This window comes from Crinia signifera, chromosome 3 (genome assembly GCF_055691185.1).
Source record: "Crinia signifera chromosome 3, ASM5569118v1, whole genome shotgun sequence".
NCBI lineage: Eukaryota > Metazoa > Chordata > Amphibia > Anura > Myobatrachidae > Crinia > Crinia signifera.
The window spans coordinates 192,807,571-192,831,211 of NC_139219.1; the positions used below are offsets into that span (position 1 = coordinate 192,807,571).

Here is a 23,641-nt window from a genome sequence, read left to right on the forward strand (position 1 = left end):
GTCAAAAGAAATTGCAAGTGGGTCATATGTAAGTGACCCCCCTGTGCGGGTTTCCAGTGTAATATTTTTTGACCAACGCTGTTTAACCCTTGCAGAACATCAGCTACTTATTCAAAATGATGACATCTGTGACCCATGCCCACTTCACTGCCCTATTACTGCCCAAATCCTTGTTGGTCAAAAGAAATGGCAAGTGGGTCATATGTATCTGATCCCCCTGTGTGGATTCCAAGTTTAACATTTTTTGACCAACGCTGTTTAACCCTTGCAGGACACCAGCTACTTATACAAAATGATGACATCTGGGACCTATGCCCACTTTACTGCCCTATTTCTGCCCAAATCCTTGTTGGTCAAAAGAAATGGCAAGTGGGTCATATGTAAGTGACCCCCCTGTGCGGGTTTCCAGTGTAATATTTGTTGATTAACGCTGTTTAACCCTTGCAGGACACCAGCTACTTATTCAAAATGATGATTCTGGGACCCATGCCCACTTTAGTGCCCTATTTCTGCCCAAATCCTTGTTGGTCAAAAGAAATTGCAAGTGGGTCATATGTAAGTGACCCCCCTGTGCGGGTTTCCAGTGTAATATTTTTTGACCAACGCTGTTTAACCCTTGCAGGACACCAGCTACTTATTCAAAATTATATCTGGGACCCATGCCCATTTGTTGTGCCCATTTTCTGCCCAAATCATTGTTGGTCAAAAGAAATTGCAAGTGGGTCATATGTAGGCAACCCCCCTGTGTTGATTTCTGCAGTGAAATTTGTGGTCCATGATTCATTAACCCTTGTAAAAGTGATTGTTCTGAATAAGAAGCTGGAGCTCGAATAAGAAGCTGGAGCTCGAATAAGAAGCTGGCCGAATAAGAAGCCAACTTCAGCCTCGTAAACAAAACCCTATTATGTCTCCTGGAGACTGCCAGTGAGATTGCTAATTAACTGATGACAGCATACAGCAGGTAACCAAGCAACCCACACAGCGTAGAGCCCTGCACAGTACAGGCATGAGCTAATCACACAGGGCCTTACTTTCCTCCAATGAGGCCGGTCCTTGCTTGGATGGTTGCCTGGTGCGGGTCATGTGTTCATTGCTGTGGTCTGGAGGGAGCGCTGCGATATGGGACAGAGGAATACAGAAACCTCCTCTCCGTTACCGTGGAGCTGTATGTAAATACATAGCTGGCAGCGGGCAGGGACACAGACATTAGCGCTTAGCGACGCGCAGTCCAGTCTGTACAGGGAGCGGCCGGCCGGAGACAGCCATCCCTCGCCTGCTGACACGCGGGGTAAGAGTGGTCTGCGGCCCACATGTCTGTGTTGTGACCGGTACCATCACCTGCTGGTGGCTCTGTTCTGCTACTACAAACCCATTACTCAGTGTGACCCAGGGAGGTGGTGACAGGCAGCGTGCAGTTATCTAGAGGCAGACTGAGCTACAAGGGAGACGGGCAAAAACGCAGGATTTTGAGGTGGGGGTTTCCAGATATCAGAATTTGTGCCTATGTACACTGTGAGTCACAAGAAGGTGGCACTCCAAAGGACATCTTAAAAAGCCAATAAATTCACATCATAGGTCATGTTGCTATGGACAACCAATCATAAGCAACTTATTTATTTACCACCCTCTAGAACAGGGTTCTTCCAACTATTTTACTCCGGGACCCCATCAAACAATAAAAATAATGACAGGACCCCAGCAACTTACTGCAGAAGGTCATCACATCACATGTGTAGTCAGCAGACAGCACATACATGGCAGCATTGTGGAGGCACAAAGTGATGTGAGGAGTCTGAAATAACAGACAATTCAACAGATTATTCAGACTCCTTAAATCACTGACTAAAGGAGCCATTCCGTTTTGTACTTTTAAAGTACACATCGTATCGGATCGCATGCAGTGTGCATGCAATGCGATCCGATACGATGTTTACCTAGTACAAAAAGTATGTGCAGCACATACTGCGGGAGCGCGCATCGCATAGTACAGAACGGAGTCGGTCCACAAAGGACCGTGTATGGGCTCCTTGAGATTAGAAAAGTCATCAGCCTGATGGTCAGCAACATGGAGTCGTGACCCCATGCTGAGAAGGGTGGGACCCACTTTGGGGTCAGGACCCACAGTTTGAGAACCGCTGCTCTAGAAGGATGTGATTGGTTGCCCATAGCAACATGACCTGCGAAGTGTGTTTCACAGGGGAGGGAGTGCCGGGCCCTTCTCTCTCTTTATACACAAACACACATATACACATACACATAAAAAAGAAACCAAGGGAGATGTGGGGAATGAGAGGGGCATTAAGATTTGGGGGGGCATGAAGAAACATGGATAATTAGACACAGAAAAAGGAGAGAGCAGAAACAAAATGTGTATGTGAGGTGCCCAGGAGATGGAGATGCCTTGATGTAACCAGGAGGAGGCTGCATTTTTTCTCCAGTGAGAGAATAAATGGCGGCTCTGAAGGGGCACTGGCGAGTTCCTGGGCCGTCACCCACATCATGTAGACTGTGGTCCGGTAGGACTTTGGCAGCCGTGGGGGTGTAGGTGGGGCCTGGGGGACAGGCAGTGAGGAGGTGGCTCAGCAGAATGGTACGCGCGCAGAGAGAAGCACACTTAAGTTACCAAGTATGACTCAGTAGTTACTGCTACATCACAGGTTCTCAAAGTGGGTCCTCAGGACCCCACACAGTACATGTTTTGCAGGTCTCCTCACAGAATGAAGTGAAATAATTAGCTCCAACTGCGGATCTTTTTTGCAGCTAAGGGAACAACAGTAATGAAAAAATAAATTTGATCCTAGGGGCCCATTTCGTTATCTGGGGTTTTACCTGATTAGAATTTATTATTGCTGCTATTCACAACAATAAGAAATGATATGCCGCTCGATGGAAAATTCTCACGATCGACTGTTATAATGCATTTCAGAAATTGACTTCTGCGTTGAAATTCCATGTACTGATAAGTCATACGCTGTGTACACACGGTGAGATTTGACATGAGATTTTGATTATATAGTCAAAATCGTAAACAGATTGCACAGGTTTTTTACCTTGCGATCCCGATGCGTGCTCCCGTGACAGCACAAATTGAAACCCAGATAGACAGGACAGCAATGACTATATAGTGCAAATCTAAAGCAGATTGTATGAAGAGTATGCAAAAAGTACAGAGATCGCAAAGATTGCATAGCAGTCGAATCTTAAGTCGAATAGCAGGGGCATCTCACCGTGTGTACACACCAATAGAAATGCTTGTAAACGGATTTTTTTTTTTTCTAGAAATATTATTCTCCTTTCCCCTGTTGTGTTTTTCTTTATTATTTTGGTAAACACAAATTGTTTTGTTCCCTCTTTGAAGTGTATTGTTTAATGACTATGGGAAATAATAATGGAACTATGAAAGCACCTGAAATATAAGACTACTAAACATGGGCGCTAACTAAATTTTTTTGGTTGATTGATGAATGCAGCTGATAGCTACTCAGAAATAAGGTGCGTACACACCTACAGATTTATCTATCAAAATCAATAAAAAAAATTGCTCCCAAATGCAGAAAAACAGAAAAAAACATGATTGGATAAATTTGTTATATCACATTGATTTAAACAATTTGTCTGAATGATCATTATCTGTTTTCCAGCGTTTGGGAGCAAATTTTTGATTGTCATTTGTTCCCATATAATTCCAGATTTTTGTTCCCACCAGATAGATTGGACAGATAAATCTGTAGGTGTGTACGCACCTTTACATAGGTTATCTGTTACTGAAAAGATTATTTCACAGGTTCTCCTACTTGGTCCTCAGGACCCCACACAGTTGTTTTCCAAGTCACTTGGATTTTTAAAAGGATAAATCCAGTAGTCAATCAGCTCCTAACTGTCATGCAACAGGCTGGGTTTGAAAAAAAAGAATTAGGAATTTATTGGCTGCTGAGTTATCACCTTACACTTTATCACTTACTCATTAATAACATATGGTCAGTATATTACATAGAACATGCAATATTGCATACAGCCATTATGCATTACTCTCCAGATAGCTCCATGACAATGTTATTAAAATTATTTATATATTTTTTATTGTGTGTAATAAATTGTTGTATTTTATTACCCTCTGAGACAGAATTGTCTGTAAATGTTGGCTTCTAAGGCGGCATTAAAATGTTTGGACATTTTGCCGGTTCTAGTCTAATCCTTTTGATTTCACATAGGAAAGCAACTTACTGGGTTAAATATTTCTACCCGGTAATTTGATGATTAACACAGGATTTTCTTCTGTGTGCATGGGTCAGCCTGAGTCAAAATTCCCGGGTCTTCAAGCCTGCTTTTTTTTCCCTGGGAATTGCAACCTGGGTTGACTCTTTCACTCAAGAAAAGGACCCGTGTTGAACGGAAAATTACCTGGTAGCAATGTTTAACCTTGTAATTTGCTTTCTGTGTGAAAGGAGTACAATGCTGCTTTCACACTGCAAAAACGGCATGGACCTGGTATGTTTTTTTGAATAAAGTTATTTTTATTAGGCAATAAAAGTTGTCACAGAGTAATGCACCATGACCGGAATATAGTATAAATAAACACTACAAATATATGAAAAGACAACGAAACATGTATATTTCGGTACAGTTACTACTATGTCACGAATGTGGAGAGACAAATAAAATATATACCAACAGCATTCTATGGAGTCTGCACTCAGTAAATGCAATATGACACAAGTCATTTTAACTTTTTTGAACTTTAAACATAATAAGGAGAGAAAAAAAAAGAAGGTAGTACACATACATTAAAGCAGCCCATACACGCTGCTCTGTACCTCTGTACGTCCTATATCATCCTCACACCGGGTGCGTAAAGCAGTCAGGGATTCTTTATGTATGTAGGATAATAAAAAGGAATACGTTAAAGAGGTGGCTTTAGTTTGCCCCAGATTCTTTAGAAATAGTTTAGCTGGAGAAGGTTAAAACAGGGGAACTATCTGTAAACTGAGTTTGTAGGGCATGTCGTAATTGTAAGAGGTAATTGCTGAAATGATTTTAAAGTATTAGCCTCATATAATTGCCCTATGGATATACCCGGTATTTTTAAACATTTCTAAAAACGTGTCAGACAGCTAAAACCCCTTTTTTACACCGCATACCTCAAACAGTATTTCAATGCCGTTTTCGTCCCTTCACATTGAACCCTTTTTAATCCATAGAAAACTGGATGTTCAGACTGCAAAAAAAAATATGTTTGAAACAGGTTTAGAAATACGGGTATTCTGGAACCGGTAAATTCACTCTGGACTTTTCACACTGCACATATTACCATTTTGAAATGGTAAAAAAATGAAAAAATACTGGGTAATAAGTGCGGTCTGAAAGGGGCATTATATTGATCTCTTCGATTGAATTACTGTGCTAATTTTGGTTGAAATGATATATAACTAATCCCTATTTGGTAGAAATACATTACTTATTAGTGCAACCTCTTAGGTTATTCGAATTAACCCTGATCTAGGAGCTGCAACAGTAATCTATGTGATAAACATATCAATTTGTAGTGAATACTTTTGCACCTAAATTTTATGTTTAATAAACAAACATCAAGATTTTAGGCATTCTATGCATTTTTGTCAAGCTACCCAATCTAATCAGGATAAAGGGCAGGGGGTTGCCTGTGCCATTGTTTTTTGCTTTGGAAACCTCTCTATACACAATTCATGATTAAATGTTTTAATTATTTATTGTTTCTGTCTTATAGGAACATAAGTGCTTACTATAGATAAGTTATTTTTGAAGATCTTTAGCATACAGTTTTTTTTCTGCATCCATTGTTGCAGAAACACATTAACATTGCATGTTCTGTTATTTCTGTTTTATATTCTATCTGACAAGCTGAAGGCCATTCGATGTTGTGGCCATTATTTATTTATTTATTTATTTATTTACATTTTCTTATATAGCGCACACATATTCTGCAGCGCTTTACAGAGAATATTTGAACATTCACATCAGTCCCTGCCCCAGTGGAGTTTACAATCTATATTCCCTACCACATGTACACGCACACTCATTCCTTTTAGGGTTAATTTTGTTGGGAGCCTACCAGTATATTTTTGGATTGTGGGAGGAAACCGGATTGCCCGAAGGAAACCCACGCAGGTACGGGGAGATTATACAAACTCTGCACAGTTAGGGCCATGGTGGGGATCGAACCCATGACCTCAGTGCTGTGAGGCAGTAATGCTAACCATTACACCATCTGTACTGGCCATAATATGCTATATTAAATGAGCTGTCAATTACACGCCTCAAGTGTGCTGATGTGTGGTGAACTGTAATATCAGCAGCTCACCCAATCAGCACCATACACACTGGGCGATATTTTGCTTACCCGTATCAGTTACAATGGTACTTCTGTAGTTTCACGGCGCCAGGTCTGAGTCCCCTTGCGGGGCTCGCTTCGCTCGCCCACGCTGTGGGCTCGGTGGCTCGCTACGCTCGCCACGCTATTTAAAATCAACTCCATGCCAACATGGATAGTGGGGGTATGAACTATCCATGTTGGCATGGAGTTAAGTTACTTTTTTTACATATTTCGTGGCGAGCGTAGATCCCGGAAGTAGCACGGCGCCATGCTGGCGCCGTGAAACTACAGAAGTACCGTTACAATATATGTTTGTGAATCACTGCACTTGTCCGACATAAAAACACATCTGCTACTAATACACATGATAATAGGAGACGAATATCCAATACACATACACATGTTGAAATACAGTGTGAACAACAGTGATCCATATTGTACTGTCACAGCAAAAGTGTAAAAGATCTTCCCAAACAGTGGATACTGTAACACATTGCAACACATGTGTCTCTACCATTTAATGCAACAGTGTTTAGTACATCAAATCTACAAGCTGATATAATACCCAATACTAAACAGTGTCTGTCCATAACAGAACCTTCTTGCTGCTTTCTCACTGCAGAGCCGGTTAAAGTACTGGTATTTTTAAACGGTATTTAAAACGGTATTAGCATTCACATTGCACTAGATTACCGTTTAAGTGCTGTTCACATTGCAGTGAACCGTTTAAAAAAGAGTGCCTGTCTATCATAACCCTCCCCCCCCTCCCCTGGTACCTGCCCTGCACCCCCTCCCCCTCCCCTGGTACCTACACTGCACCCACCCCCTCCCCTGGCACTTACCTGCGTGGGAGATCCGGGCAGCATGGGCAAAGCACTTCAGGTCCCTCCCTGTGGCTTATGGATGCAGGGGAGTGGGGATGCAGTGGGGTGTGGTCTATTTGGGATCCGGGCAGTCCCTGGGGCTGATGGTAACTAGTAGTTCCCACTATGCGCATGTATAATGAGCGCAGTGCATATAAATGAGCCGCTCATTACATATGCACATATGTAATGAGCGACTAATTTATATGCACAGCGCTCATTACACATGCACATAGTGGGAACTACTAGTTACCATCAGCCCCAGGGACTGCCTGGATCCCAAATGGACCCCACCCCGCTGCCTCCCCACTCCCCTGCATCCATCACAAGCCACAGGGAGGGACCTGAAGTGCTGTGCCCATGCCGGGCCCCGCTGCCCGGATCCCCCACGCAGGTAAGTGCCAGGGGAGGGGGAAGGTGCGGTGCAGGTACCCTTCCAGGAAAGGTACCAGGGGAGGGGGAAGTAGTGTGGTATTTTAAATACCGTTTAAGAGGCCTTCCCACTGCCTTAAAAACGGTATTTAAACGTGTAGGACTCTGATTTTTAAACGGGTTGAAATACCGTTTAACTTTAACCGGTATTTCAACTCTGGAGCTTTCCCACTGCAGCCTTAAACGGTAAATTGTGGGTGAAAAACTGCAATTTACCGTTTAAGAGCTGCAGTGGGAAAGGGGCATCAATCTGTTACTGCTCATTATATTTAAGCTGTGACCAGAAACATTAACCAGTTATAGCCCCAACAACTGATATTAATGAGATAGAAGACCTTCACAAATTGCACACAGACTTAAGGGATTCGTTTTTGAAGATTTATATGTGTTTACATATTACAATTAAATGTGAATACGTACTGCGCCTTCCACACTATTTACGAGCTACAATAGCCAATACTAAAGGAATAGACACACTACAACCTATAATTTAGGGAATAAGTGCTAAGGGACACCGCATGTGCAATTTTAACATGCACTTTACTCACCTTGTCTTTGTTATATTTCACAGCTTTTTTTATATATGACCTTAATAAAAGGTATATTTTAAGTCTGCATTTATTTCCTTTCTGGTGCACCACATAAGTGACAGACCTTTCCCTGTCCCTTGCTAATACTGTTGATTTCTGTCCGTGGTAGCACACCCCGGCATACTTATTGGGTCATCTGCCACCTTATCCAGCAGGGGGCCCAATTTAATACTTTATAATATAAATCACTATTGTGGTCTTGTGCATCTGACCCCCCCCCCCAAACCTTTTATGTTGTGGCCATACCCTGTGAATTATTTCAGAACATGTGTCGTTATATCTGCGTTCCTAGACTGGGGAGGAAATATTTCCCTGTTTGTCTCCTGTGAAGGAACAGGGGTAATTTGGTGCCATCTGCAGCACAGTGCATACACTGCTGGATGTTGCTGACCAATTATCGCATCGATCAGACATGCTGAAAGACTTGGTCACGACAATACAACTGGACCGTGCATGCCCAGTATAGGTTTCCGATTCTATTGCCATTGTTTAAGTCACACAGTATACTCACAAAATATATTTATCCTTTTGATTTTAGTAGAAGTCATAACAAGTACATTTGTTTTATTTGCAGAAATGTATAGGTCACGGACATGAGTAGCAGGAGCCCATACTCTCAATATGATGAGACTAATGGACTTACAGGAATGGTTGCTTCTCCCAGGGGCTCTACCAGCAAACAGACTTATAACTCAAAGAAAAATATAAGCAGCAATATGAAGAGTGATGGGGATATGGCTATAGCTGACAGAGGAAGAACAAGGAACACTGAAGATAATAGTCCCGATGTGGATAAGATGAGTGACTCCTATTATTCTGATGATGAGGACAACACAACATATGGGTCTGACCGATCCCCAACACCTAGCTCCAAATCTATGTGGCCTCGTGAAAAAAAGGCAGACTACAAAGTCAGTTCTGTCACGCCAGTACATAACCATTGTAAGCGTTCTATCAATATTTTTCTTAGTTTATTAATGCATGGTGCATATTATTAATATTTATAGTTCTTAGAATGTTTGATTTTTTTATTTGGTAAAAGTTTGTATGAAAAACTATGGGGGGTATTCAGTGTTGGTCGTCGGGTCCGTTTTGGCGGAAACAGCATATTTTCTGCCTAAAAACAAATTGATTTAGCCTGTTCAAGGTCATTTTTTCTCGCCAGTCTAAAGCATTCCGCCTGTCAACTCATTTATTTTGCCTCACCTGTCTAAAGTTGAATATTTATACTTTTTTTTGTCTAATTTGCTAAACTCTAATGTAAATCTGAAAATTCTGTGTACTTCCTTTTTGAGTATAAATTCATACTTCAGCTGTTCTTTAATGCGCATGGTGTAAAGCTTGCGAGATTACCTTTAATGATTATGTCTTCTCAGCTATAAAGAAGATGAGGTCCAAAAATCCATCAAATAAGAGGGGACCACGATTTAGTTCCCAGAGCGTAAACAAAGAGTCCTCTGTAAAAGACATTGATGGTGTTACCAAGAGAGTCCTGTCTGCTCAACACATAAAAATAAATGAACTAAGGAATAAGGTAGCTGAACTTCAGCTGAAACTAGAAGAGTTTCATAAAGAAAACAAGACTTTAAAGATGATGCAGTTCAGGCAAGAAAAAGCCTTGTACAAGTTTGAAGATACAGGAAATGAGATGTCGCAGTTTATAACTCGGTATAATAATGAGATCCGAACACTGAAGGAACTCTTACGGAAATCCCAGGAAAAAGAGAGAAATGCAGAGAAGAGACTAAAAGAAACAGAGGATGAACTGTACAAGGCAAATGGTGCTTTAAAGAAGTTAAAGCAGCTTTCTGAAAATCGGCACCTTGCTGAACGGGAGGAGCTAACTAAGAAACTGGACCTTACAGAAAGTAGGCTTGATGAACGAGAAAGAAGAGTGAAGGTATTAATTCTTTTTTTTTTTATGACATTGTTTTTCTTTCCAGTGGGTGAAGCATAGGTTCCAGTAACATTTATAGATCATTCTCATTTTAGAGCAGCTTACTTACAGTATAGATCAGTATGCTTTGTTTTAATTTAAAAATGTCCATAATAAGATAGGGATCATACAATACTGAAGCAAAAAATATAAAAATATCCATTTAATAACTATTTGATCACATGCCACAATATTTCTAGTTTACCGCCTCTGCTCAGCCTGTACACATGCCTTTTTATTTTTGTGACAATAACGATGTTACATATTATAACATGGTAAAGCAGATGCTACAGTATATCAGCCCTGGCCAAACCGGCTCTCCAGCTGAAATGAAAAATCCCAGCATGCTATGACAGTTTTGATATTAGGGAATGTTAAAATTGTGACAGGACATGTATAGACTCACAACAGTTGACCAGACCGGCATTGCATTATCACATTTCTTTTACTTCTTGGTAATCTTGGCATGAGGAGTAAATGATGTACAGTAGTGGTGGAGGCAGTGTGAATTTGTATCAGGATTCACTATAATGCCAATATATACTATGGCTAATACTAAATACACATTAGTCAATGGTCCATATAGTCAATATTGGTGGCAACGGGACCCATACACCACACTGTTGATACCAAATGTTATTGTAATCACATAAATGTGTTATAAGGTACTTGTTTCCTAGCACGTCGCCAGCGATAAAGATTGTGTCCATCGGGACCCCCTGAAATCGCGTCGATCGCATGCAACCAAATCGCATGCGATGCAATCGACGCGATTTTTACATTGGAATCACTGTAAAAGGGTCCCTGATACCCGATTTTACATTGGCCCCAATGTTAAATGGCCCCCAGACCCCAATTTTTATGGTTTGCCAACCCTCATGGGTCAAATGCCCCCCCATTGTTAACGCCACCCCACGATGAACGCCAACCCGAAGCGTGGTGAGCAGCGGCGGTACGCGTCCTCCAACCTTTTCATACCTCCACTATCCGCGTCGGCGTGGAGTTGATTTCATATAGTGTGGCGAGCGCAGCAAGCCACCGAGCCCGAAGCGTGGCGAGCCCCGCGAGGGGACGCGCATTACTTCACAGGTATTACGCGTCCCCTTGCGGGGCTCGCTGTGCTTGCCACGCTTCGGGCTCGGTGGCTCGCTGCGCTCACCAAACTATATAAAGTGAACTCCACGCTGACATGGATAGTGAGGGTATGAAAAGGTCGGAGGAAGCGTACCGCCGCCCCTTGCGGGCTCGCTGTGCTCGCCACGCTTCGGGTTGACGTTCCTCGTGGGATGGCGTTAACAATGGGGGGGGGGGGGGGGGGGGGGCATTTCTCATGTAAAATACCCATAAGGGTGGGTAAACAAAGAAAAATCGGGTCCATTGGCCCATTTAACATTGTTCCCTATGTAAAATCGTGTCCATCGCATCGTTCGCATCGCATGCCTTAACTTAAGGTATGCGATGACCCACGACGGGCGCCGTGCTAGGAAACAAGTACCTGTAATAATATCTGCTAAATAGTTGCCTTTTGTTCTACTGGTTAATACAATTCGGTACTTGTTTCCTATCTGGGCGCCCAGGTTTTCTACGTACGGCACCGTAATGAAATCGGATCGCATCGCATCGTACACATACACGATATTGAACGATGCGATGCGATCCGATTCGATTTCCCATAGGAAACAATGTGAAATGGCTCAATTTAGCCAAATTCTCATAGGAACAATAGTAAATGGCCCAAAAACACCCCTGAACATTGAAATGTCCCCCCAAAAGTAGTTTACGCCACCCCGCCATCAACGTGAACCCGAAGCGTGGCGAGCGCAGCGAGCCCGCGAGGGGCGGCGGTACGCGTCCTCCGACCTTTTCATGCCCTACTATCCACGTCGGCGTGGAGTGAGAATAGAATAGTGTGGCGAGCGCAGCGAGCCACCGAGCCCGAAGCGTGGCGAGCGCAGCGAGCCCCGCGAGGGGACGCGGATACCTTCACAGTTATACGCGTCCCCTCGCGGGCGACGCGGACACCTGGGAAGCCCGCGAAGGGACGCGTTTACCTGTGAAGGTATCCGCGTCCCCTTGCGGGGCTCGCTGCGCTCGCCACGCTTCGGGCTCGGTGGCTCGCTGCGCTCGCCACACTATTCTATTCTCACTCCACGCCAACGTGGATAGTAGGGCATGAAAAGGTCGGAGGACGCGTACCGCCGCCCCTCGCGGGCTCGCTGCGCTCGCCACGCTTCGGGTTCACGTTGATGGCGGGGTGGCGTCAACTACTTTTGGGGGGACATTTCAATGTTCAGGGGTGTTTTTGGCCCATTTACTATTGTTCCTATGATAATTTGGCTAAATTGAGCCATTTAACATTGTTTCCTATGGGAAATCGAATCGGATCGCATCGCATCGTTCAATATCGTGTATGTGTACGATGCGATGCGATCCGATTTCTCTACGGAGAATAGCATGGTGCGCAATTAACTTAGTGGGCGCCCAGATAGGAAACAAGTACCTACAATTCGAAAGCCAGTATATTTCTATGAATGCAACTTATTTCATATTAAACCCAATACCATGTACAACAGAAGGCCATTGGAGTCCAGTGTACACAATCCATGTGTGGATGTTCTGTGAGGAGGTTGAAAATAGAGATAATCTAAGCCCATATGTCAGGATGAGAGCTAAAAGTATATAGCGAAAAATTACGGAGCAATATTATAATTTCATAGAATACTTAACCTTCTTGAATTCATTGTTAAAATAAATCTGGGAAACAGTTTTTATTTAACAGACTTTATTTTTCACAGGAGCTGGAGAAGAACCGTGAACTGTCAGAAAGCAGTTTCATGAGACAGCTTATGTCTGAGAGAAAGAAAGGCCATGAAATGCAGGAGGAGAACAAATTGCTGAAAGAAGAGATCCAACGCTTGGTTCAAAAATTAAAAGTATGTTTTGCTTTTCTAATATTTTGTTTGCACAGTTATCTTAACTTACCGTATATACTCGAGTATAAGCCGACCCGAATATAAGCCGAGGCCCCTAATTTTACCCCAAAAACCTGGGGAAAATCATTGACCCGAGTATAAGCCTAGGGGAGGCTCTGGTGACCCCTGGAAGGGAGGGAAGCTCAGGCTGCAGCTGTGTGAGGGGGACCCAAGGGGCCACAGTACCCAGTAACTGCACAGTGAGGGACCACATGGAGGAAGAAAGCATCCAGGCAGGTGTGATAGCACGTCCAGCACTAGGGACAGAGGACCAGTACCCACTGAGGGTCCAGTATCAGGGACAGAGGAGAGGGTACCTTACACCTTGAGGGACTAGAGGGGGTACCCAGCACCAGGACTAGAGGCAGACAGTGAGGGAGCAGCACCACAGTAGACCCCTGGGGCACAGGGCAGGGAGCAGAGCCCAGCTGGGGACAGTAGGTGGGTCAGTCCCCTCCATCTCCCTGACATAGGGATCAGCAGCACTAAGAGAACAGATTCCGGCAGCACCCACCTGGCACAGGAGACAACCGCCGACGTCCATGTCAGGACGGTGTGAAGCGCAGGCAGTCTGAGCCCCAGGAAGAGCAGGCCAGTGAGAAGATGCTCCAGCATCTTTGTCACCCCGACCGACGTGCTGCGGGAGGTGGGCGGAAGGGAGGCGGGCTCCCACGGAGGTTGCTGCTGGTCTGGGCTGTGTGCAGCCTGTTCTTAATAGTGGGCGTGCTGTTTTACGCGTCCCGGCTGTCGCACATCCCGGCCCGGCACTTCCGGCAGTGGCAGCTGCGTCCTCCCTTCTCCCTGTGTCCCTGCAAGGTAACCCTCACTCGAGTATAAGCCGAGGTGGGATTTTTCAGCACAAAAAATGTGCTGAAAAACTCGGCTTATACTCGAGTATATACGGTAATTTAATTCAACAAATAAACAGTTACGGTGTGTACACACGGCAGGATATGCCGTGAGATGCGAGTCCCGATACGATCAGATCGTATCGGGACTCGCACGGCATGCATGCAGAGGGACAATTTAGACTATATAGTACAGATCTGCACTAACCAATACTAGATCTGCACTAACCAATACTAGACCACCAGGTCATCGGCCCTTCTTGAGGTTTGCGACGGAAGGATCATTTCCATTTTTGAGGATTACCATTTGGATTATCCACAGCTCCGTGTGTCTTCACTAAAGTCATGTAGTAATGGATGCACAGCTTTGTAGTCAGGGAATAGGAATCATCCCTTATTTTTCTAATCTATTGTAAATGTGCCCAGTCTCTGGAGGTTCTACAGTACCATATATGCATCATGGAGGACCGTCTACAGTCTCAGAGATGGATCATCAATTGGTGGAAATACTCATTGACCTTTCTCAACTCCAGGATCCAGTGTGCGTGTGTGTGAGTTCCTTCCCATCGACAATACACAACAGTGGTGGACAATGATGCACTGTCTCTATAATACAGGTGTGTTGTTGACTCCTCTTTGTTGTAATGGTGTTTCTCCACTGATAACTTGCTTATTCAAGCAATAGAAAGATAAAAAAAATATATACTGATAAGTCAATAATTCTGAATCATTGACTCATCAGTATATTTTTTTTAGCGCTTGAATAAGCAAATTACCAGTGGAGAAATACCAGTACAACAAAGAGGAGTGAACAGCACACCTTTATTATAGAGACAGCGCATCATTGTCCACCACGGTTGTGTATTGTGTGTATTGGAGGTGGGGTTGGTATCCCAAGGTGGGACATGGTGCTGCAGTCAGGTTTGGCGCGGTTATACCTTTACTGAAAATCTTTGTTCCCTTCCCATCAACAAGTTGCACTTGCTACAGGCCAAAATTTTGTTTTCTTGGGCCACAAATGAGTGTCCATGCAAGTTCCGTGCTCTTTGGTCTCTGCATTCGACATAGGGAGTATGTCCAGTTTCATACCCAACCCTTGCAATGGGAGATCCTGGCACAGTTGAACCACTGTTAGAAGGATCACATCCTTTGGTGGGCAGATTGGCCATACAGAACTTTGTAAAACAGATCTCCTGGGTCTCTTCATAGACAATCCACTGCCTCTTCCTCCCAGACCAGATATTCTCTCTCAAGGCCAATGCTCCCAAATTGGTTATTCGTAAAAACCATTCTATGTCAGAATTTTTCACTGTGTTTGGATTATCTTTTCAATCCTCGTTCATTTTGCCTGTTGACAGGACTAGAGACTTCCATAAGACAGGTGCTCTTTTTTGTTCTATATGACTAACAAATGGGGTTGGCCAACTTCTAAACATACTGTACCTTGTCCAGATGGCTCCTTTTTAATTATGCGTCACGCTTATTCAGCAACAGACCTTCCTCCCCCTGTCAGCTTGTGGGCTTATTCCATCTGGACAGTGTACCCTGTAGGCAGCTAGGTGTGGCACCTCTGTGGCGCAACTTTGCTAAGTGCCCCATGGTCCTCTTCTTATATGTTCATCAAGTTTTATTCTTTTGACCGCATTGCTTCATTTGGGCGAAGGGTCCTTAGCACAGTTCAGGAGCATCCCCTTCATAAGAGGACCTGCTTTTGGACATACCCAGGGTTTTAAGCCAGTGTCCCCATGTAAATAAAGGGATTATTGCCTTAAATGTGAAAGTCCGTGCATCATCCTGGCAGACATGCTTGTGCTACACTGTTGATGTTTACTAACATGTTTCCTACCTATGTTTGTGTTTTCTCTGTGTCTTTGCCATTTCTTCTTTCTCCCTCCTGCTCCTTGCCTTGGGCTTGTTATCCTCTTTGACGACCAGAGGCAGGGCATAAGGCAGTGGTTTCTAAACTGTGTGCCGTGGCCCTGGGTTGGTGGTCCAGGACCAATTCAAGTGTTTTATGTCCATTATAATAGTCAAATTGTGGACAAACAGAAGGGAATCCTGTCCATTACTACATAACTGATCCTAAGGATGAGATATAAACACAATTTATTTAACTTAATAATTATTTCTGACTTTCTCAATGAGAAACCTTTAGCTTAAGGGTAACCCCCCCCAAGAACTTTGGGAACCCCCTGGCATAGGGGAAGAAGGAGCCTGGGCTGCTCAGAGAAGAATTTAACTGATTGGTGCCCAACTCAATACCACATAACATTGTTTTTAAGCATGTGTCTTCCACGGACTTAAAGAAAAGGATTTCCCCCCTTATTTTTTACCCCTCAAGTTCTCACTTTTATTTTATTTATTCAGTGATGATTTAAATATAATTTAATTTAAATATAATAAAGATTTCTTCTCAATGACTTGTCACTTTTTACTATGCTGCAATTTTATAACATATTATTACTTATTCACTAATAAAGTGGTGTGCAGGTAGGATAGCCTGAACTTGAACCAAAGACACCAAAATGAAAGACTGTAGTATGAGATTTCAGAGCAGTAGTAAATGTATGAGAATCATTTTATTTATACTCAATGCCCAGTGCAACAACATCCTATTCCAAGTGAATTCCCACAAATCCCTGATGACTGGAAGCATCTGCTATTCTAATTATCTGTATTACTATATTTTTCAAACAGGAAAAAGAAAGGGAATTGGATATCAAAAATATATTTGCTTATCGTTTCTCCAAACCTTCATCGAAAAGAGACACTGAACTTACTCCTAGGAAAAAAGGTAAGGTCTCTAATGAGTAGGCCATACAAGAACCTTATAATACAGAGGGCAGTGGGTTAGCATATGCAAATATCTTTTGTATATAGAATCTGTTTATGTTACAGGGACAAACCTTGGCATCAGCATTGCTGTTCAAACGAACGATGATGCGTGGCTGGAATTTCCTTCACCACCACCACCGCCACCTCCAGGACTAACGGATGATGAAAGCGAGAGTCAGCAGAAAGCTCTGAGAATTGTAATTTAAAAAAAGCTTCATTATATACCATAAATCGATGGCTAGCCTGCATGTGTTGAGTGACTTGACCTTTTTAGATGCTGTACGGGATTTCAAACCACCATAAATACACAGATGCTATTGTTAAACATGATGGGAAGCTCAGCAGGGAATTCAATTAGACAGCTGACCAGCCAAGTCATTGTGACAGCAACTGCATTTTCTTGCAACCCAAACTTGTACACAACTGTTTGCTACCATAGTGTAGCAAACAATTTTGCATGTATTCGGGATTCAGGCGGATGGGTGAAAGGAGCAAGATCCAGTGCCAGCATCTAAACACGGTGGCAATGGCAATTCACATACTTTGTCTGGAATTGAATTCCCCTGTGTTGAGTTGGATCAGATTGAACTAGGTTTGTACAGAGCCCTAATGGTTGATTCCAACTTGGCATCAAAGCCACAAATACCTTGACAAAATCACATTTCACTTCAGGTAGGGCTATCTTTAAAATGTGCATGATATATCTAGATTTGATGGGCCTATCCAAACTCAAATCTAATTTACAGTGTAAACATAAATCATATGCAAAAGCAGCCATTATTTATCCTGTGATTGTAAATGTATTTACATCCCATGCATTGCAAAATGGTTTGCCCAGATGCAAAGTTACTTTTTTTTTATTGCTTTGCTTCTGACTCTGAATCTGACTCTGTTGTGTTCTAAAAATGAAAAGTGAAGGTACTGCCCGTAGCAAACAATCGGAATGTGATTGGTTGCTAATTTAAACTGCACCAAAGCATGTCTGTTTTTAGAAGCCTGCCCATGTGTAGTCGACAGTTTGGCCCCTCATCGTATCAAAACAAATGCACAGTATCTGTGTGTATTGATCCCGTTGAGGATCAATGCACATTCACTGTATCCATTCTGCACCCAGTTCCTTTTGATCCTGAATAAGCATTTGTAACTGATGTAATACAATAAATTAAATAAGAATATAAAACAAAAAAACATTACACTGCATGTATGTCTTTTAGTCCATTTAACACACATACTGATATTCTACTCACATTAGACTTTTACATATATTTTATATTTTAATGAAGTAATACAGTAAGTATGTTTTAATTAAGAAATAATTTGCATGTTTTTGAAAGGATGAAGACACTCTTGAGAGGCAACTCAAACAGGAAGCTGAGAAGCTTAGAAAACAAAAAGAACAAGCGGAAAGAAAACGAGATCAAGAAGACAAGCAAATAAGAGATAAAGAGCAGAAGATTTTGGAGGAGAAAGCAGAAAAACTGCGTGATGGTATGAAAAGACCAAGCTTTCTATTTAAAATCTTAATATGCAGATAATAATATTTTTATTTACATAGCACTTTGCTCCAGCAGTACTGAGGGGTAGATTTATTAGGCTCGGTGAAGTGATAAACTGTCTGTTTTTTATCACTGGCCAATCAGCTCCTACCTGTCATATTTCAAATCAAGCCTGTAACTTCACAGGTAGGAGCTGATTGGCCGGTGATAAAAAACAGACAGTTTATCACTTCACTGAGCTTAATAAATCTACCCCTGAGTCACTTTATAGGCATAAAAAACAACAAAACACCTTTTACAAATGACTTTGTATTACAGCAAATAGAAAACCTCACAGAATAAAAATTCTAGAGAGCACAATAAGCATAATGCAGATTTGATACAATCATTTTGGGTAATAATTTGCAGAAGATCTATATTTCACCCATGAAAGGCACCAGGTGAGGCAGCTCTCTTGGGTGCACTATGTAGAATTACCCTGGGTTGAATTGGTAGCGTCTAGAGTAGATTACACAAAATTTGGTGGTTGCAGCACCCTAAAGCTCATAGTAGGATCCTAACACAACATTCAGGCTCATGTATTAGGGTTAGGCTGCGGGGATGGTGGGTTACTTGAAAGAAAGGTCAGGCTGCAGGGCAGGGGGATAGATTTAGGTGGTGGGGTATAGGGCGAGGCGGGCTACCTCTCGCCCGCTTCGCCCCTCTCCAATTCATTCTTAAGGCTGCTGATAGGCTCACCTTCCTCTCCCGACGCTCTACCTCCGCCTCCACTCTCTGTCTATTTCTTCACTGGCTCCCCATTCCTTTCCGAGTTCTCTTTAAATTCCTCACCACCACCTACAAGGCTCTCTCCTCCTCCACCGCTCCTTACCTCTCTTCACATGATCTCTATCCACACTCCCTCCGTTTTCTTCGCTCCGCCGCCTGACCTCTCACCTAATCACCTCCTCCCACTCCCGTGTCCAAGACTTCTCTCGCGCTGCCCCCCTGCACTGGAACAACCTCCCGCCACCCATCAGACTTTCTGATTCCCTCACCTCCTTCAAGCGATCCCTCAAAATCTACTTCTTCTGAATAGCCTATCCCTCCTCCTCCTCCTAACCTCTTTAGCTCCTCCTATCCTGCCTACCCTACCCCTCCATCCGCTCCCATCCATTCCTACTTATCCTATTGTTTTTCGTTCGTTCACCCACCTCCTTTTAGTCTGTTAACTCTTATGAGTAGGGCCCTCCTTCCTCACGTACTCACCCTACCTCTTTACCTCACCAGCGCTCCTGCACTGTTCTTCCCTTCCTCTACTTCATCTTCAGTCTCCTTGACAATTTTGACACCTACTTCAGAACTGATGCTGATTTTAGTTCTACCAGCTATACCCCTATTTATGCTGTATTTTATCAACACACCCAGTACGTTACCTTGTAATTTGTTTTTATGTTTGCTATGTACGGCGCTGCGCACACTTTGTGGCGCCTTATAAATAAACAAACTACTACTACAGGGCTTCGGGTTGGGGAGTGAGGGTTAGGTCAGATGGTGGATCTAGGAGGAGAGAATAGACAAATAAAGGGATAGAGAGTTTCTCTTAAAAGAAGAGGGTGGGGGGGGGGGAATGAGGTTGGAGTCTGAAGGGGAACTGAAGTTTAGGTTGAGAAATTTAAACTGGATCCTGTATGGTGTCAGAAATTGCAGAGTGCGTTCGCATCTGTGACTGCATCCCTAACCCGCGTGCTGGTGCATATGTCCAAACCTCTAGCCTCCCGTGTTCCAGTTCCCTGACCCTTCCACTGGCTCACTGCTGCCACAGCTGGGTACACCAGATCCATGAGCCCTGACATATGGCGTAGGAAGCCAGTGGAGGGATGATTGGCAGAAACAGAGCAGCGTAAAAGAAAGATCAGTCTAGCAGCAGTATAGAGGAGAGAGAGAGGTCATTGATTAGAAAATCAGAGCAAAGTTTATCATTAAGGCAAGAAACTATGGGGGAATGAAAACGCGTTTTAATGACTTTATGAGGGTGGAATAGTGAAGAAAGTAGCAATGAGACACTGGAGTTGGAAGATTGGGAAGTACTGTTTATCTGTCCAATTTGGTGAGTACAAAAATCTGATAATGTATAGGCGCAATTGTCCGTCAACCATTTGCTCCCAAACACTGGGAAAAAAAGACAATGATCATTTATTTGTTAAATCGATTTGATTTAACAAATTTACTCCAAACAATCATTGTTGTCTGTTTTCCAACATATAAGAGCAAACGAGTGATTGTCATTTGCTCCCAGACTTTAACAGATTTTTGTTCCAACCAGATAGATTGGACAGATAAATCTTTAGGCGAACCATAGGAAGAACAAATACATTTGAAGTGAGGAGAATGAAATGGGGTTAAGATTGTCAAAAAACGGCGAATTGATGCTCAAGGATTTGGCAGAAGGTAGTAAAGACATATGAATGAGATATGGAAAAAATCAATGTGGCAGGAATGGTAGAAAATGAGGTGAAGAGTGTGTCCAAAGTTGTGGTTTGGGAAGAATGACATTTGCTTCAGTCAGGATTTGCTACACTCAGGATGTGAGTGAGAGAAGTTTGGAGATAGCGGGATTTGAGGGGTTGCCAATCGGATGGTGAATCCCTGAGGATTAGGGAGTGATGAAAATGAAGAGAGGGAGCCGAGCAACAAAGTGAATAGAGAACACAAAATATAAAGAACAGAAGAGAGTGGGTAAATCAATTTGGTTAAATACTGACAAAATGCAGACGACATGATTTGCTGAGTATGATTTGATGAATATGTTCACTTGAGGGAAGAGGTGCAGAGATCACGGGGTATGCCCTTACAGTGTCTTCATGAACTCTGGGAGTATATTTACTAAAGGCAGGTTTTTAGAAGTGGCGGTGTTGCGCATAGCAAAAACTTGTGACCCATGCGAGGGGACGCAGTACACTTAGACGGTGTCTATGTCGACATAGACACCAAAAAAACATGAAATACAAATGTCAACCTTTTTCCATGTTGATCTTTTTGACTCTGTCGACCTTTTCAAAGTCGACCTTTGGACCCTGTTGACCATTGTATCCTGTTGACCATTAGTGGTCAACCATAGGACTTTGGACCTAGACATTGTAGATCTAATATATCATAACCCAAATAACCATTGATGGTTCATGGCTGTGTGTGCAGACCGTGGACTCTCATGTGTGTACCATCAGACCTCCTCAGTTTGGCAAAGCTACTGACCATTGCCAGTAAGCCATTGATTATTGATATCCCATTGGTATCAGTGGCCAACCCTAACCTACCTAAAGCAAATCTCAGAAGTAAATCTGATATTCCTGACCAATCATAACAATTGGAAAACGTGAGCACATCTCCATTGGTTATTAAATATATAGGTACATTCCTGCGGGTTTTTTGTGTATCCTATCATTTGATTTCCTTTATTACAGTTCAAATTTTAACATTGTTTTTCTGAACATTTCAGAGTGGGAAAAGGAAGAATTAGAAAAAAAGATAAAAGAGGACTCATTCTATCACGATAATATTGTAAAAGAAGAAAACCTAAACAGAGCTGAAGAAGAGAGACTTAGAAAGAAACTATTGCTTGCAAAGATGTTTGAAATTGATAGAGAGAACCAAGACTCATTTTATTCGGGAACCTCTAAACCCCTTTCTCCAACACCTCTTCTTGATACGCCATTTAAAGTGGACACAACTAATACAAAGCAAAAAACATACAAGTTCTCAGAGCCAACTGAGAAATTGTTCAATGGGCTTCCAGTCCAGTCAGAAAGAGAATTAACAAGTCGTAAAGGTGTAGAATCCTTTGGGGACCTTACATTTGGAAGTTATACTCCATCTTTTGCAAGTGGAAAAACAACTGCACATAATCAAAAGAAAGATGTATCCGAGGATCATATGATAACTACTTCCAAGCTGGACATAAAAAATGAAAAAAAATCCAGTTTAATGGTGGAGCTTTTTGGCAATAGTTCCAACGCTACACTACCTTCCATTGCTAAAGTCAATGACCAAAGTAGTTTAGCTTTAAGCAACAGCAAAGTTACAAACCACAATTCCAGCAATAGTGTTCTTTTAGAACAAAACATCAGTGGAAAAGGGAAAGTTCCTTACCAGTTTTCTGGTGATGGGAAAAACATAAGCTCCAGCAGACACCGTTTGCAGCATGCCCCGGGAAGGGCTGTAGTGAAAGCGGTAGACTCTGTAGAAGATGAAATTGAAGAGGTAGTGTTGTAACAACATTACTTGATGTTTCTGTTTGCTATTAATACATTTATTTAACTACTTATTTTTAAACACATTCCAAGCTTCTGTTGTATTTGTATACTGATGTTTAATTTATTGATTTTCTTCTATACAATGTAATTTAAGAAATTATTTTCAGGTATCAAGACATGTTAACTACGAAATTGTGGTAATTAGTGACTCCTTAAATGGAATATGAACACTGTGTAAGTAGAAGATCTGACACCCTTTTTTACTTAAACGTAAAGAGTTTAATTCTCTTTAAATATTAAAATTTTATACAATTCTCAATGACCACCCACTAAACTGTTATAAAATGGGAGCGCTTCCTGTGATAAATGCAGCAGATGCTCTATCTAGTGTCCTAACATGAAATATTTTTGTATCTAATATAATTTAAATAAAATAATATTTATTTTAAAACACTACCAAAAGATAGCCAAAATCTATAATAGGTATATAGAGTCATTTTATACATTGCAGTACATTATGGTCAAATAATAACTGTGTTTTGGCAAAAACATGCTTAAGAATTTATTTTTATTTTTTTCAAAATATTGTCCAATTAGTTTTTTTTTTGTGAAGTCATGTTTTTTTGTTTTGTTTTTTTAATAAAAAGGTTCTTTTCACATAAAAAATGTAGTTGTAAATTCCTAATACTGTCACGTATATTGTAAATTTTATCTTTATTTTTCTATGGGACAATAGGTATTCTCAGACCAGGCACCAAGGAGTTAACTTCTTGAGTGGAGTGGGAGAGGCTCCTCCTCACCCATACCCTAGCCTGCCCCTGGCCTGCTCAGTTTTTTCCTTGGTGCCTACAGCAGGAAAAGACAAGTGTTAAGGAGAAGAGCTTTTTAGCCCTGGTTAAACTTCAGTTTTTATTTTTTTTTACTTTCACTTTTAACTTCAGCAGAGCAGCCGTTACAGGTGCTATCAACGCTGTCATTAGAAGCCGCTCTGCAACTGTATCTTCCGCCAGGTCCCTGCACTTCATACCCAGATGACCCCAGCACCTCCAGGAGAAGCCGCCAGAAGAGCAGGAGAGGTAAGCGGCTAC

General features: G+C 42.3%; 1 protein-coding gene across 2 annotated transcripts; it reads left to right on the forward strand.

The window, feature by feature from the left end:
- Positions 1-1,024: 1,024 nt before the first annotated feature.
- On the forward strand, positions 1,025-23,172 carry LCA5 (lebercilin LCA5). 2 transcript variants are annotated; one of them, XM_083177155.1, is made up of 8 exons: positions 1,025-1,288; positions 8,809-9,176; positions 9,611-10,134; positions 12,966-13,103; positions 16,688-16,784; positions 16,871-17,022; positions 18,160-18,313; positions 21,800-23,172. In XM_083177155.1, exons 2-8 carry the CDS (start codon positions 8,828-8,830, stop codon positions 22,570-22,572), a joined length of 2,187 nt encoding a protein of 728 aa, XP_083033281.1. In that variant the 5' UTR covers positions 1,025-1,288; positions 8,809-8,827; the 3' UTR covers positions 22,573-23,172. The 2 variants fall into 2 exon arrangements, with proteins under 2 accessions (XP_083033281.1, XP_083033282.1); XM_083177156.1 differs by having other exon boundaries at positions 1,027-1,288; positions 16,889-17,022; positions 21,800-23,171.
- The last annotated feature ends 469 nt before the right edge of the window (positions 23,173-23,641 follow it).